We start from the raw sequence: 15,988 nt of genomic DNA on the forward strand, positions 1-15,988 counted from the left end.
AATTAGAAACTTTCAACTGATGTTTCTGTACCCTACTAAAGCTACAGCTACTTGTATGTCATTTGTTATAGTCACTTGTTCATACTATGCCTGACTCCTTTAATGAATGATTCTTGGCCCTGAAAGCCTTGGAAGGATCCATTGTGCCTCCCTAGTTAATCTTTACCTGTTGCTAAATATTTTTCTGCCTGTTTCTGGATCCATGTTAGTAAAGAGAGAAAATTAGCTATGCCTTCATTGCTTCCCTAATGTAACAGTTGCATGGGCACAGTAGTTTTCTTAGTAACTCAAATTCTTTTGAATGTGCTGCCAGGCAGTTACAGTCACATGTAATTGGATTTTGCTACAGGTTTCTCTTGATAAGGGTGACAGAAAAGACAGAGACTTGCAAGAGGACTTGTGGTTTGAACTTTCCAGTGAGGCTCTGTGTAACTGGATGATGTTTGTGCGTCCAGCTCAAAACCACCTGGAGCAGAATCTGGTGGCCTATCAGTACGGCCACCACATTTATTACACCACCATTAAAAATGTGGAGCCCAAGCAGGAACTCAAGGTATGGCATTGCTTGTGTGTCAGGATTCTCTTTTTCTACTGATTAAATAGTACCTTAAAAGTTGATCCCTAATAAGTGCCAAAAACTACTGATGTGAAAAGTTTTAGAGATTTTTTCCTCTGAAAAACGCCTGGCCCGAATTGAATGTCACTGAAGTTAGTAAGTAGTTAGTCACCAACATATGCATTTTAATAAGCTTTGGCTCATGAGGAAGTTTAAAATAAAAATAGGTAAATTATTTGTCTTTCCCTGTCATGCTTTACACAGCATATATTTTGCTGATACAATCTAATTTTTATTGCAGCAATCATATTTTTTAAATTCTGGATGCCCTTTCCAGTTAGTCCTGTGTGTTCCTTGCTTGTTTTTTGATGCTTTAAGTGAATGTGGTCTCTCCTTTTACCTGGCTTTCCTGGAGCTTTTGAGACTTTGTATGTGAAAATTGATAGTGTGATTTCCCTGTGGTTTGCCTTTTGTTCCCTCGAAAAATTTACTGATTACGTTGAGCTCAAAGCAGCATGGCTGGCTGAGATGGCTTTAATTTTCAACATTTTTTGGGGTGCTGTGGGGGGACCAAAAAAATTTGATACCAGGAAATTTTGTTGTTTTTCAAATCTCTTATTGCATGTAGATTTCAACAATTTGTCTGGAAAAACAATTGTTTAGGAAGTGCACTTAGTAAATCAGGGCAAAAGCCTACTTATACCCTTTAAGAGCGGGACTATCTGAAATCAGTCCTTGATTTTTTTTAAGCTGAATTACTAGAAATCTTACAAATCCATTTAAAGTGTATCCAATCACCATTTTGTCAACAGTTTTTAAAACAGTTTGAAATCAGACTTTAAATCTGTACAGACCTCCTGGTGGGAGCATAATTTTTCTTGCTTTCTGTGTTAGTAGTGTCTTTTGGGGTAAAATGGCTTGCTAACTGAAAGGCTTGGTAACTTCATTTCTTCCCCAAGTGGATGTAGGGCATTCATGCACATTTTGTCCGGAGATGAAAGTAGCTGAAGCTGGGAAGTTTTGATTTGCCTGCCAGGTGTGTAGTCCAGGAGCTCCAGGCTTTCGTCTTTGTCCAGCTGGTGAGATTCCTTCAGAGTGACACACCTACTGAAGGGTCCTTGAAATCCTACTCACCTTTGCCTGTGGCCCACTGCAAGCTCAAATTTGTTTGAGTTTCTCGTGATAAAAATGTTAATGCCTTCTTTGAGAAATATTTTCTAAAATCCACTCTTTTTCATCAAACAAATGAAATGATGGAAGAATTCTCATCTAAATGTGAGCATCTGCTTTTAGGCTTTAATAAACTTTGTCTTCCTGCCTCTTGTGGTTGCCTTTGCTGAAGGCTTGAATTCCTTGTATGACAAAAGTGGGTCTGTCATGCTGGTGCCTGGCAGATCTTTGTTTTGGGAAGAAGAACCATATTGCTCCAATCCTTCAGAAGTTCAGAAGCATTTTAAATGAGTCTATGTGGATGGTGCTGCCTATTGTCTATGTAAGGAGAGCAGGAAAGAAATGGGAAATCCCCCAAATTAATAACATTTCCATTGCTCTTGGTACAACTATCAGTACTCCGATGACATCCTTCCTTTACAGTCATGTAGCTGGGTTTGAAGAGATTAATCTTATTTCCTTTAGAGCTACTGGAAGCCATGTGTGAGATAAACATTTGTGTTAGGAAGCTAGACCTTAAAATTAAATGGATGTACTTCCTGAACAAAGCTCTTTCATTCCTTAATGGGGCCACACTGATCTTACCAGACTTTGTTACTGAGGGATGGAAGGAGCAATAAGAGTTAGTGGTTGAGGCAAATGAATTAAATGTATTGCTTAGAGGCAAATGAATTAAATGTATTGCTTAAAACCCATTTTCAAATAAATTTCCGTTAGTTTTGGCTCCTCCTCAGTGTCCTGTTACCTTGTGCTCCTGTTGCAGGTGTGGTATGCTGCTTCCTATGCCGAGTTTGTGAACCAGAAGATCCATGACGTAACTGAGGAGGAGAGGAAGGGTAACTTGGGATCTTCTGCTTTCAGTGTGGTAGTGGTTGCAAGTTGCACTCCTTACTTTCAAGTATATGGCCTGTGTAGTGCTCCCAAATTTCTGCTAGGTTGGGAAAAGTTAAACCAGATCTAGACTGTGTTCTTGGGGCTTATTTCCAATAACTATTGTCATGAGACTATTACCTTAATTTAAGCCTTTGCTTCAGTTTCTGGGAAGCATTAGGTTCCTTCCTCCCAGGAAGAGGTCTGTTTCTGTACTCACTGTCTACTGTGTGACTGCTTTAGATTTAGAAATTTGCCTTGATCTCCCTTAACTTATGCCAGAAGCACAATCCTGTAGATGCTCTTCCATACAAGGGTGAATTTCAGAATCCATCTGAATTTCTAACAGAGTTGATACTCCATGGGAATTGTCCCCAGTGATCTTTCTGTGTCTCTGTGATGAGCTATGGTTATGGCACAGTGCAGAGGACATAAAAGCAAAGACCAGTGGAGCAGGGCTGGGTATTCTGCAGCCTGTCTAACCTTCAGGGGAGAAATCTGGACCAGAGAGGATAGAGAGGCTGGGGGCAAAAAAATCAGGTGTTTAATTGGTGATGAGTGAAATGGTGTTACTGACATTTCCGACAGTGCTCAGGGAGCAGGAAAAGAACTGGCCGTGTTATGAGTGCAATCGGCGTTTCATGAGCTCAGAGCAGCTCCAGCAGCACCTCAACTCCCATGACGAGAAGCTGGACTTCTTCAGCAGGTACTGACAGCCTTAGCTTTGCTCGTGGATCACTGTGGTGCTTCACCAAACATGCAGAAAGGAGGGGCTTTGTCCTGCAAATCTTAGTGACCAACTCACAGATCAGCTCAGCACCAAAAGGAAAAATCATGGCAGCAGGAGGCTGACTTGTATAAGAGACTCTATGAAACAAGTAGCTTGAGAGAAATAAATAGTCTGTTGAAATTAGTGAGTTGTTTTGTTTTGTTTTTCTTTTGACAATGACTTTAAATACTTGTAATGTTTGAGTATCACAGTATTGAAACACTATGTTTCTCAGAGATATGGAAGTACAGAGCTTGGAAAACAAGGCTTCTAAATTGCCTCATTGTGCCATTGGCAAGATAGTTTATCCTGACTTATTAAAAACTGAATCTACAAACACCTGTCACAGAGCAGAAGATATTAGTGCCTTCTTTCTCCTGAAATGTAGCAAGTGACTCTGTTTTGTTTTGCTTTTTTGACACAAAATTGTTCCCTTCTGTTTAGTGTCTGACATCAAGGGCTGAGTGCTTTTTGGGGACGAATGTTATGGCTTCAGATTTTAAATGGGTTTCCTTGTGCACTTGTTCTATCATGCTGAAAATGCTTCCAGTACAACATAAACTAGGGTGTTAGAAGAAGTCTGCCATGGCAGAGGGCTGGACAGAAGCAAGTAGTCTTCTTGGTCCCATGATTACTGATAGAAATTTTAGTGTGTTCTGAACCTTGGCTTCTCATAAAGCACAAAATAAATAGGTACCAGCCAGAAACCCATTGTTTTTGCTGCCAGAATTTATTCAGATTTTATTATTTACTGCATCATTGTTGCCGAGTTGAATGGGTAAGTAGGAATGCTGAGAAAGAAAGCATAAAATCAGTGGAGAATCCAAATTAGTATTTTTTTGTATCTAACCTGGAGCACTCCTGTATTCTGCAGAACCAGAGGCCGAGGTCGTGGGCGAGGAAAGAGGAGATTTGGACCAGGTAGACGCCCTGGCCGCCCTCCCAAATTCATGCGCATGGAAGTAACCAGTGAAAATGGTGAAAAGTGTGAAGAAGGAACACAGGTATATTTTTGGAGACTGGGGGGAAAAAATAGCACATGGAATGTAAACTCTTGACTAAAAGAATTTGGGGCATCAGTGCAAACTGAGGGTGTGCTTTGGACTTACATATGAGTAATTCTTGGTTTCTAGCTGGAATTCTCTGCCAGGAGAGCACACTACTTCCCTACTATAAAACCTGTAAAATCACTTGGATTTCTGCAGCAAGTTTCACTCCAAAGCACTTAGCAGTGAGGTAGGTTATTGCGACAGTTTAGCGGCCTCACAGAAGTAATTTAAACAGTAAAACTGTAATAGGAGTTTAGGTTCCTATTTGTCCTTTCTGGAATGCGAGATCAGCCTGCTCTTAGAACTGCTGCTGGTAGAATTAAATCAGTTTGAGATATCATTCTCTATGATGTTTTAATAATAACAGAAGGGCCTCCTGTAGGCAGGCTTATTGCAAAACGTTCTTTGCTTGTAGCTGTTGGTTATATTCTGCAGGGATGTAATACGATGCATTTAAGTAAAAAACTAAATTCTCTGATGCTGACCATGCTTAGGTTACCACTAAGTCCTTTTATGAGCAGTGACAGAAGGGATCAGTGCTCTGGTTTATGACTTAGCTGAAAGCTGATATCTGGAGTGGTAATTTTCCTCTGGCTCCTCACTGGGTCATGGCTCTGTGTTGACTCAGAGGGAGGAATGTACACTCTGCCTGTGAATTCCTGCTGCAATGCCCTAAATGCTGCATTAGGTGCAGACAGTTGCGAGCTCACCCTCTCTACAGGCTGACATAGCACATGCCAGCCTCATTTAGACAAATAAACCTAATGCTGGTCCCAAACCCTTCAGTCAGGGGAGATGGTGCTTGCTGGGCTCAGTCTCTGGAGTGGAGTCTCTGTGAGTGGTCTCTGGACTGGAGGTGGCTTGTGTCCTGCCAGCTTGGAGCATGGCCCAGAGCTGGCTCACGTGTGTCTGTGCAGTGGGATAGGATGATGCCCCAAGCCCTTGGAGGTCTGCTCACCTTGCTAAAGCAGGAATTCACGAGTTGGGCACGAGTTCTGCCTGGGAACTGGAGAGTCAGGATGCTGAGAGCACAGCTGAGTGTCAGAAAGGTGGAAACTTGTCACCCAGACCTGAGCTGGACACTGAGATAGTGTATTGTTTACTAAGGGTCTCTTTCTGGTAAGCACTCACAGTTTGTAATAAGGGCCTCATTCCTTGCTTTTCTTCTCCCACACCCGCTTTTCTGTTTTGACAGCACCAGACTTCAGCTGACATAATTCAAAATTAATTCTGGTGCTCTGTTTCCTAGCTTGTGCTTTTAAGTTTCTTCAGTTGCATTATGTGGTGTAAAATAAGGATCTGTGTGTGGGGTTTTTTTTGTAATAGAAGGTGATTCCATTCCAGAAGAGTTACTGGAACTCACAGGGAAAGAATGTAGACTTTTGGCATGTGCTTCGTGCTTACAACACCTCCCTTTTATGCTAATGTGAAAGGGGAGGAAAAACAGCTTTGTGTGATTTATGGAAGTGATGTGTGCAGAGCTGGAAACTGGATAAAAAAAAACACATAGTGCCCAGCATGATCACCTTGTTTGTCACTCTCCAGTTTGGCACTCTAGATAGTTTGTTAGAAAGGAGAAGACACTGCAAAATGACACACAGTGTTTCAAAGTGACAACAGTTTCCACGAGACAGAAACTCTCTCCTTTCCTGGGTTTGCACTAGTCGCTTTGTTTAAAGTGGAAATAGTCCTGAGTGCAGAAGAGCCTTGTTGGCTCTTATCTGGCTAATCAGCTGGATAATGCTGATTGTCTGTGGCTGATCAGAGAAAGGGATGGCCCATGGAGAGTCACCTACCTGCAGCACTGCCTCCCTGGTGCTCTGGGTGATGCTCCTGTAAGTGTAAGTGATGTGCCAAAAACAGCAGTGGACACAGTAGGAGAACTGTAGGAGTTAGTGTAGACACTACACTATGCTGTTTTGTTTATAGTTTGTGATTAAATATCTACAAATCTTGTTGTCTGCTGAGTGTTATCAAAGTGTTTTTCAGTGGGTGGGGGGAATAATCACTGGTTGTATGATTTGCGATTTCAGGACTTGCTGCATTTTTCCAGCAAGGGGCAGTTTGATGAGGCCGGACAAGCCCCACTGAATGGGCTGGAGCAGCAGGAACAGACTCCGGTGCCAACAGAGCCACAGGCAGCACTGGAGCAGCAGGAAAACCACGTGCTCCATGTACAGCCACAGCACGAGGGGAGCACGGTGCCCATGCAGAGCACCATGACAGCAGATGACATGAGGCGAGCAAAGCGCATCAGGGTAAGCCCAGAGGATGGGGGATCACATCCACTGTAACCCAGGGAATGCCAGGCCTGCCTGCCAGGGCCAGCTGGTCCTCCTTTCACTGTCATATCCATTTCCAAATCCCAAATAAAGCATCTCATTCCTAGCAGTTTTCTTTGCACTGAGAGGAAGACAAATCTCACATAAAGGACCAGTATCTCATAGGTGTTAGTGAGAACTGGTCAGGAGCTAGAGCTGACTGAATCCCATCACAGTAATTCTTGAATGGAAACACAGTCCATCCAAACTGGCAAGCAGGGGTGCTTCAAACAACTGGCAGAATCCTGGTGCTGTGGCACAGACTAATGACTTGCTCACAGCACCATCTGTGTCTCTCAGAACTCTCTTGCAAATAACTGCCAAAGAGGAACTGCAACTTCAGTTTGGACCCATTTAGATGATGATGATACTTAGTGATAAAGTCCTTTTTTGGGGTAGAAAACCCTGCCTTTGAGAGCAAAACCTGTGTTAAGAGCAAACACTTTGAGCCTGAGCTCCATGTCAGCTGGCTGAGCTGGTTTTTCTCTACTATGTGTGGGAGGGAAATGATTCAAGCAAATAATCCTTGAAGCTTTGTAACTGGGAGATCAGTTTATTTAGCTTAAAATCTTTTTCTTCCATGTGTTAACTTTGGATTAAGGAAAGAAGCAGTGGGGTAAGAGTTCAGTTTTAGGGGATGAGGAAGGATGAGAAAAGAGTTGAGTAACTATTCTGTATAGGAAGAAGTTGAGCCAAATTTTGCTTGAGGTTTACAGTAATATATATGCAAGACCAATGGTGGTGTTACCCCAAAAATGCTGTGGCATGTCTTGAAGAAAGAGTTCAGCTTGGGCACATTAAGACTGCACAGTTTTTAACCATACAAAATGCTTGCAGTCTCTGAATGATAAGTTTCTACCAGTGATTTCCTTTCCATATGTTTAAAGCTTGGGGGATTTTTTTATTGAATGTATTTTGAAGGGTGTATAATACAGTACAGAGAGAGATGCTGAAGTCTTGACAGAGCATGGGGACGGAAAGCATACAGTGTGTTTACAGCATCCTCAGTAAGAAAGAAAGCATTGGCCAATTCCCTGAACTTTTGAACCCAAGATGTGAATTTAGGATCCTCTGAAATAATTAATGTAAGAAGAAAAAGAAATTCTGAAGTTACTTCTTTGTCTTGTGACTTAGCTTTTGTTCTCTGAAAATTCATCACAAATGGATGACAGCTCAGAGGAGTGCAGTGGTGGTTCAGTGATATGTTTGTATCTCAAGTCTTCAGAACTTTTCATTTATCTGGCAGCTTGTGTTCAGGAGAGTCCTGGAGATGTTTCAAGCCAGAAGCACTGGCAGAATGGCAGATGGATGGTTGCACAGACCTTTCCATATTGCATCAGACTGTGAGCAATGAGCATTTGAGATAAGAGTAAACCAGCAAGCATCATTTTTTAAGCACTGAAAAATCACCCTCTGAACACTCACACAGCACCTGTCTACAATAACATGCACTTCATAATAAAAGCTAGCAAACATTTGGTTTTTAGATATGTGGTACATTATTCACTTCCAAAGAACAGGTAGAATTTCCTGACTCCTAGTTATGATTCTGAAACCTGTGTAGTTCTTATTCTTCCTTATTACTTAGATAGGATTTAGTTTTCAAAACCAGTCATTCTTTGTGAATTGCTTCAGCTTTTCTAAGGCTTAAGACAGTGGTGCTCTGAGACTGTTTTCATGCTAGCTGGAAGCACTGATTTGTCCTGCCCCAGGGTTCAAGTCCTGATACGATCAGTTCATTTTTCAGCCTCTGCTTTACAGTCTGTGGGGTTTCCTTGGAGATCAGACCTTAACTATGGCAGGTGGGGGGGTCCCTAGTATTGAAAAGATACACACACCCTTCAAGAACTCTTGTAGAAAATTAGAGGAACATTGTGGTCCACAGCCAAAATGAATATTTGTTTTTAGTTCAGTTCTGGGCAGTATGTAGGGTGTCTGTGTGCTAATGCCAGAAACAGGAGGCATAGGAATATGATTTGGAAAGCACAGTCATTTCCTTCATGGTGAAGGAAATGCAAGTGGTTGTGTAACAAGGAGCATAGCCAGTAAAATGAGGTTAGAAAAAGTCCCTTCTCCTTAACTTTTTTACTCTCCTTATCCCTACCCTGTTGTCATCCTGCCCTAATTATTCCCTTCTGCTGGAAGCATTCCGTTCTCACTATGGTTCTGCAGTGCACATTGCATCCCTGTTAATCAGCCCTAGGAAAACAGGAAAGGTCACAAAACACCTTCAAGATTATCTGTGGTTTTTATCTTTGCCCTTTTAACTCCCCTTGACCAGTTACTAACTACAGAGTAAACCTGGAAGATATGTTTAGTGTTTCCTGAGGCAAAAACCTCAAAGAAGTAAATTCTAGTTGGAAGAGTCCTTGTAGTGACCTGTAGAAGTCAAGGCTTCTGTTTTCTCAAGTCCATTGCATAACATAAGTATTTTTTTCTCTCTCAATGCTGCCTGCTCAGCTGGAGCTGCAGGTAGGTTTGAGTTTTTGTTTCATTGGGTTTTTACTGTATCTAATCCAAGGGTACGTATCAACACTGCCTTCCATGTTGTTTGGTCCAACTCCTGTTTAGTGTTTCCCTGATTGACCCTGCACCATAAATTGTCACATTCGTTCTTCTTTAGGTAACCAATGTCCAGAACTGTTACCTGAATAACAATTTGCATTTTAACAGTTCTTTTCATACCAGTTCTTTGTAGATTTAAGCTGGATTTTATAGGAGTAAATTGCTTGGATGAAGAGCTGTAATATCAGTCTTAAAGTTTTGGAGGATTTGTTTGCGCAATTGTTTGTGCCAGATCAATACTACAAATTAATGAGACAACACTTAGTTCTTTTGTTCTGTTTTTATAGTTGATAAATTACCTAGGCAAAGAGCAGTAAAACATTTCACCTTCTGTAGCCCTTGAGGGCTATGTTGAGTCTGGCCTGCTGTATTAGCAGTCAGCTCTCTGCTAAAGTACCAGTGATCAAAACTCAAATGAATAGTGCAGTTCAGGACTTGAAATACATCTTTTCACCTATGTTTTATTAGCATCTCCTTGTGGTTAAGGGGACAATTATGTCCTTTGAACTCCAAGCAGCACATGAGACTTTGCACAGCACATGGCTGTCTTTCCAGTTCCCAGTGTGACTTAGAGGAGATCCCTGTGTTTCCCATTGTCTCCACTTGTAAAATGGAGAATAATGATGATGACAGCTCCTGGGAAGCCCTATTTGGAGCTCCTGTATTAAAGTGTTCTTTTTTTTTTTTTTTTTTTTTTGGTAGCAAAACATTTGCTTTCTTGTTCTTTCCTGGAATGAGAGTCTAGGTTTCCCTCTGCAGTTCAGATGGTGAAAAAGGATCTTTGAGGTTCACAAATTTAATTCTTAAAACAGCATTTCACAGTATTCCCAAGCTGTTCCCTCATTCCAGTAGAAGAGCTCAACTTTACTTAATCAGTGTCAGCTGTTGGTGTGCACTTAAGAGACACAGCAAATGTCAGTTGTGTCAGGTGCCACATTCCCACAAGCAAAGGAGATAGGAAACCAGGGAAACTTGTTTGCAGAAGTCATGAATGGGTCTCATGAGGAAGTGGGACATATGGAACCCATGTGAGCAGAAGTGTCAGCAATATTCTAGTGGAATCTGAGTGGTTTGGGCTGGGGGGGACCTTAAAACTCATCCAGTTCCACCTCCCTGCTATGGGCAGGGACACCTTCCACTATTACAGGTTGATCCAAGCCCCATTCAATCTGGCCTTGAGTGCTTCCAGGGATGGGGCAGTCACAGCTTGTCTGGGCAGCCTGTGACAGGGCCTTGCCAGACTCACTGCTGAGAATTTCTTCCTAATTTGCAACTTAAACTTATGCTTTTCCACATTATTTCTCTAACTATCATGATGTAGATTCTGTTTGTAATGTGACAAAAGGCATCAATAAATAATGGTTTATAGAAGTATTTGAGAGAAGAGTGGATATTGCTTAGACTTCTTGCAGAGGAATGGAGCATTGCAGTGTACTTTGAGTGCAGGATGGGTGACATTGTGCTGGGGGATTTCATAGGATTCAATTCCAGCTTTGCAACTATCCAACATGAAAGTTCTCATCCAATATTGAAATGCAGGTGCAGGACCCCCTTCCCTCTTTCTATAGGCAGTGCATCCAGCAGCATCTGTTCCTCCAGCAGAGAGTGGGATGGCTCTACAACATTTATCTGAAGCATAAGGAGAGAAAACAAAGAGAACGATCATGAAATGTTACAGAAAAGGCAGAGTGAAGGCAAACACACACAAAAAAAAAAAGAAATAGGGGCTGAGAAGAGACATTGTGCACAGTACGAGTGGAGAATTGCTCACAAGTTCTTAGGTGCTGCTGATAAGGCTGCCATTCTGCCCTTGTCATCATGTTTTGAAATTCTGTTCTTCTTTGTGGCAATAGTAAAAAAGTTCAGACCAGCATTTCTTGAATATATGTTCCACTAGAAGTTCTTCAGGCAATGCTAAACCACTGCTGCACATCTCTGTGGTGATATTTGATGCAGAAGGTGATCTTGTAAAGGGCTGTTGAATTTCATAAGCCCTGTTCTTGAGGGAAACACACGGTGCTGGCTCACCATTCCTTTGTGTGGTGGCTGAACTTATGACATGATGCCCAATAATCAGCTGGAATTGCAGCTTTTCTCAGGCCCAGGTCTGTGCTTCAGAGAGGACTTAATTTATTTTACAGAAAAATGGCATGCTTAAAGAAAGTCAGCTAAATCAGAAGAAATCAGGGATGGAGAGGAAACTTCCATGTTGTTTGGTCCAACTCCTGTTTAATGTTTCCCTGATTGACCCTGCACCATAAATTGTCACATTAAACTTGTGTTCCGCTAACTCAGGTTGTAGCTGCAGGTGTTGCCCTGACTTCTGCCTGTTACAGCCTCCCCTACTGTAAATTGAAAGCCACATATGATGGAAAATAATTTCTTGAAGTTTAAGTTCACTAATCATCTGGTATATTTGATCCTGAATATATATGGATATGGAATCTATACGTGGTAATGAAAGCTAATGGTCTCTTGGATGCTTCTTTCAGAATGCAGCTCTGCAGCACCTGTTCATCCGGAAATCCTTCCGCCCATTCAAATGCCTGCAGTGTGGGAAGGCCTTCCGGGAGAAGGACAAGCTGGACCAGCACCTGCGGTTCCATGGGCGGGAAGGGAACTGCCCTTTGACCTGTGACATCTGCAACAAGGGCTTCATCAACAGTGGTGCCCTCGAGAGCCACATGAAGTTCCACATGGACCAGAAAACATACTCCTGCATTTTCTGCCCTGAGTCCTTTGACCGCTTGGATCTGCTTAAGGATCATGTGGCCATCCATGTCAATGATGGCTATTTCACCTGCCCCACCTGCAAGAAACGCTTCCCAGATTTTATCCAGGTGAGATGCTGTAATGATCTGTAGTTCTGCTTTGGGGGTCTCTCACAAGGCTGTGCTCTCCCTGTGTAACTGCACAGTAGTTCATTCTCACAAGGTGCAGGGGTCCACCTCAGTCAGAAATTGCAGAGGAAGAGTGGCCAATCTCTGCTAGATATTGTCTTATGACACTGAAGTGCTCTGTCCACTAAATCATCAGATGTGATGCTTCAATCTGTCATTAGAAGGTGTGGGAGGATGGATTGTAAGAGAACAGAGAAACTGCTGAAGGCAATCTTGCCCCTGAGGAGTTGCAGTTGTGCTAATTACTAAAGAGTAGGAACAGCCTTGCCCTTAATAGATCACAGCTGTGTCCAATAAGGATGAGTGTTATAAAAGAGTGGATTAGCAAGTCAAGAGGAGCATTAGAGTCAGTTGGCTGTGCTGTGAGGAGTAAGGGCCAGGTAGTCATGCAAGGGACAGGAAGAAGTCAGCTGGCTGTGTGGAAGAAAGAGAAAAGGAGTCAGTGTTGTGAGGAGCTGCCTGTGAGAACTCACTGAGAGAAGGTATGGAAGTTTTACAGTAGGATGATAAACTGATAGTGACAGTCAGTTCCCATCCACCGTTGACTAGTGCCAAGCACTGACACTGACAAGAAGGCACTGTAGTGCAGAAAGGTGAGTACCTTATTCCCAAAAAATTCCTGAAGCAGAGGTCCTGACCACTACGTTTCCGTGGCACAAAAACACACCTTGTTCTTCTTCATTAAAACTCTGGACAAAAAAATGAGGAGTTTTACATCTTTAATCCCTTGCTTTCTGTCAGGATAATTCATTTGAACAGCTCAAAGAAATGCCAGAACAGATCAGGATACTCTGCTTCCTGACTTCCTCCCTGAGCTTCAGCTGGGCACTTTATTCTCCTTCCCTGTACACTGCACTGGAGCAGTGAGTAATGTAGCTGCTCTGCACTATGCTGAGCACTTGGACAAGGTCATTAGTAGAACTTAAAGATTCTGTTTCCATGTCCAGTAAGAAAAAACTGAGATGGACTATGCACATATTCATTAGCCTTCCTAGGGATAAATCAATTGCTGTGTCTTACTGAGCTGCCTGACTGAAATGTAGAAATCTGGTTTAGATCAGTGATAGGAACAGATAGACTATCCACTAGACTAAAGAAGAAAGGATGGGGGAAAGTGATTTTGCTAATATAATTCCATCCCGGCAGAAGTCCTTTATCTTCTGTAAATGTCCAACAAGGAAGAACGTTGATGATTCAGAAATGCTGTACTGCAACTTAATTCCCTGTAAACTTTCCCATGCAAATGACTGAAAGTCCCATGGCTTTTTTTCCAACTATTCAGTTGTATTTTTGACATTTAACAATGAGTTTTTTTTTTCTCTTCTTGCTGTGTGGATAATTAAGACTAGTCACTGCTGCCTACTGAAATACTTCTATGTGGAACAGGTAGAGATGCCAAGTTGTTCCATGTATGATCATGTATTAGAAGATGGTAAGGATTTAATTAGAGATCCATTTCTTGAATAGTGCTTTCATTGCAGATGTCAAACTTCATTAGTCCTTTTATTAAGGGGAGGAAAAAAATACCCCTCTAGATGTCTGAAGAGGTGAAGGATAGTCCCAGAGTATGGAGAAGTAATTGCCATTCAGGAATGGTGTGCAAATGCTGTTCCGAATATTTTTTTTTTTTTCTTTGCCAATTATAATTGCAAGTTCATTGTGTCTGATTGAAAGGAATTAGTCCCCATGTTTTGCTTTCTTATAAATGAAAGGAAGATAATGAACCTCAGATGAATGTGTTAACTCAAGGAGGATTCTGTGCAAATGGTACATTGTGGACTTTTGCTGCCTGTCCTAGATTAGAGCAAACTTGGGAGAAGACCTCCGGAAGGAGCATCCAGAAAGCAAACCTCCCACGGCCCCTCCTCCACCTGGTTCGGGAAGAATTTCCTCAGAGAGAAGTGGGAAAAAAAAACTGTTTATTTAACAAGCAAAACACTCCCCAATACAAAAAAACAGTACCAAATGACAAAACTCTTTCACCGTTCTGAAGAGATGACAAATTCAGAAAGTCTCTCCTGGGAGTGGTTGCCCAGCTATCAGTCTCCGGCGCTGGGGATGGCTGCTGCAGGTCACAAAAATGCAGACTCTTGGTGTTTCTTGATGTTTCCCAGGTCCAGGTCCAGAGCAGGTTCAGATGATATTCAGGAAAGGGAAGGGAAAAAGAAATAGTCCAGGGTAAAAATTGGACTGCCTAGCTAAACTAGCTGTGATGATGTTGATGACATCCATAGGAATCTGACGCCGTCCATCTTGCCACTTCACTCCCAGGAACTGGATCTCTCGAGCAGGTCCCTTAACTTTACTCTTCTTGATGGCGAAACCAGCTTCCAGGAGGATTCGGATGATTGTCTCTCCTTTCTCAAACACTTCTGCTGCTGTCTTCCCCCACACAATGATATCATCAATATACTGTAAATGTTCTGGAGCCTCACCCTTTTCTAGTGCAGCCTGGATCAGTCCATGGCAGATGTTAGGACTGTGTTTCCACCCCTGGGGCAGTCAGTTCCAGGTATACTGCATTCCTCTCCACGTAAAGGCAAACTGAGGCCTGCATTCTGCTGCCAGAGGAATGGAGAAAAACGCGTTAGCAATGTCAATAGTGGCGTACCACTGTGCTGCCTTGGACTCCAGCTCGTACTGGAGTTCCAGCATGTCTGGCACAGCAGCGCTCAGTGGTGGAGTCATGCACAGTAGTCCTCAGTCAATCTCCATTCTCTGTCAGATTTGCACACAGGCCAGATCGGGCTGTTGAAGGTAGAGCGGGTTTTGCTGACCACCCCTTGGCTCTCCTGTTCTCCAGTCATAATATGGATGGGAACCACAGCATCTCGAGTTGTTCTTACTGTCGGCAATGCACTGTTGAAGTGGCAATTGGTACCTTTTGCTCTTCTCCCTCCAGAAGTCCTACTGTAGTTGGATTCTCGGACAGTCCAGGCAAGGTGTTCAATTGCTGGATGCCCTCTGTCACTGCAGCTGCTATCCCAAATGCCCACCTGAGTCCTTTTGGGTCTTTAAAATACCCCCTTGGAGGTAATCTATGCCCAGAATGCATGGGGCCTCTGGGCCAGTCACAATAGGGTGTTTTTTTCTACTCATTTCCAGTCAGGCTCACCACAGCTTCCACCAAGGTCAAGTCCTGTGATCCCCCTGTCACGCCAGCGATGGAGACAGGTTCTGCCCCCACATGTCTTGATGGTACCAATGCGCATGGTGCACCAGTATCAACCAAAGCCTTATATTTTTGTAGTTCTGATGTGCCAGGCCAATGGATCCACACAGTCCAGAAGACTCGGTTTTCCCTCACCTCTACCTGGCTAGAGGCAGGGCCCCTCTAAGCCTGGTTATCCTTCTTTCCTTGGGCATATGTCTTAGAGGTTCCTTCCAGGGGATCGGACATGTCATCATCATCATCATACCTGGAGCCTTGGCTACAGGCAATTGGGGCTGCTTTCCTTTTGGTGGAACTTCTTCTCTGAGTCTTGCCTTCCTTCAATTCACGCACCTGTTGTGCCAGAGCAGCAGTAGATTTTCTGTCCCATCTCCTCATGTTTTCTCCGCAATCACGCAAGAAGAACCAGAGCTCAGCTCGTGGGGTGTACCTTCTCTCCCCATCTGGGGAACATCTGTGTTGGATACCAGGGCCTGACGAGATTTGGAGAAGGTCCTCTTTAATCTCCTCCCTGAGTTTCTGGTGATTCTCCTCTAGCTTGTCTTCTAATTTCTGTAGACGTGTTTCCACTGCTGCAATTCTGGCATGTGTCGGGCCATGCACAGCATCTGCATAT

General features: G+C 42.9%; 1 protein-coding gene across 7 annotated transcripts in view; it reads left to right on the plus strand.

The window, feature by feature from the left end:
* The window catches only part of PRDM10 (PR/SET domain 10), a 50,216-nt gene that overhangs the window by 18,841 nt on the left and 15,387 nt on the right, over positions 1–15,988 (plus strand). For all 7 annotated transcript variants that reach the window (XM_053963480.1, XM_053963479.1, XM_053963478.1 and 4 more), the window contains 6 exons: positions 350–553; positions 2,490–2,562; positions 3,185–3,302; positions 4,240–4,369; positions 6,448–6,672; positions 11,793–12,140. In XM_053963480.1, the coding sequence (XP_053819455.1) occupies positions 350–553; positions 2,490–2,562; positions 3,185–3,302; positions 4,240–4,369; positions 6,448–6,672; positions 11,793–12,140 (1,098 nt within the window). The remainder of the gene's footprint in view (positions 1–349; positions 554–2,489; positions 2,563–3,184; positions 3,303–4,239; positions 4,370–6,447; positions 6,673–11,792; positions 12,141–15,988) is intronic.

This window comes from Vidua chalybeata, chromosome 23 (genome assembly GCF_026979565.1).
Source record: "Vidua chalybeata isolate OUT-0048 chromosome 23, bVidCha1 merged haplotype, whole genome shotgun sequence".
Lineage (NCBI taxonomy): Eukaryota > Metazoa > Chordata > Aves > Passeriformes > Viduidae > Vidua > Vidua chalybeata.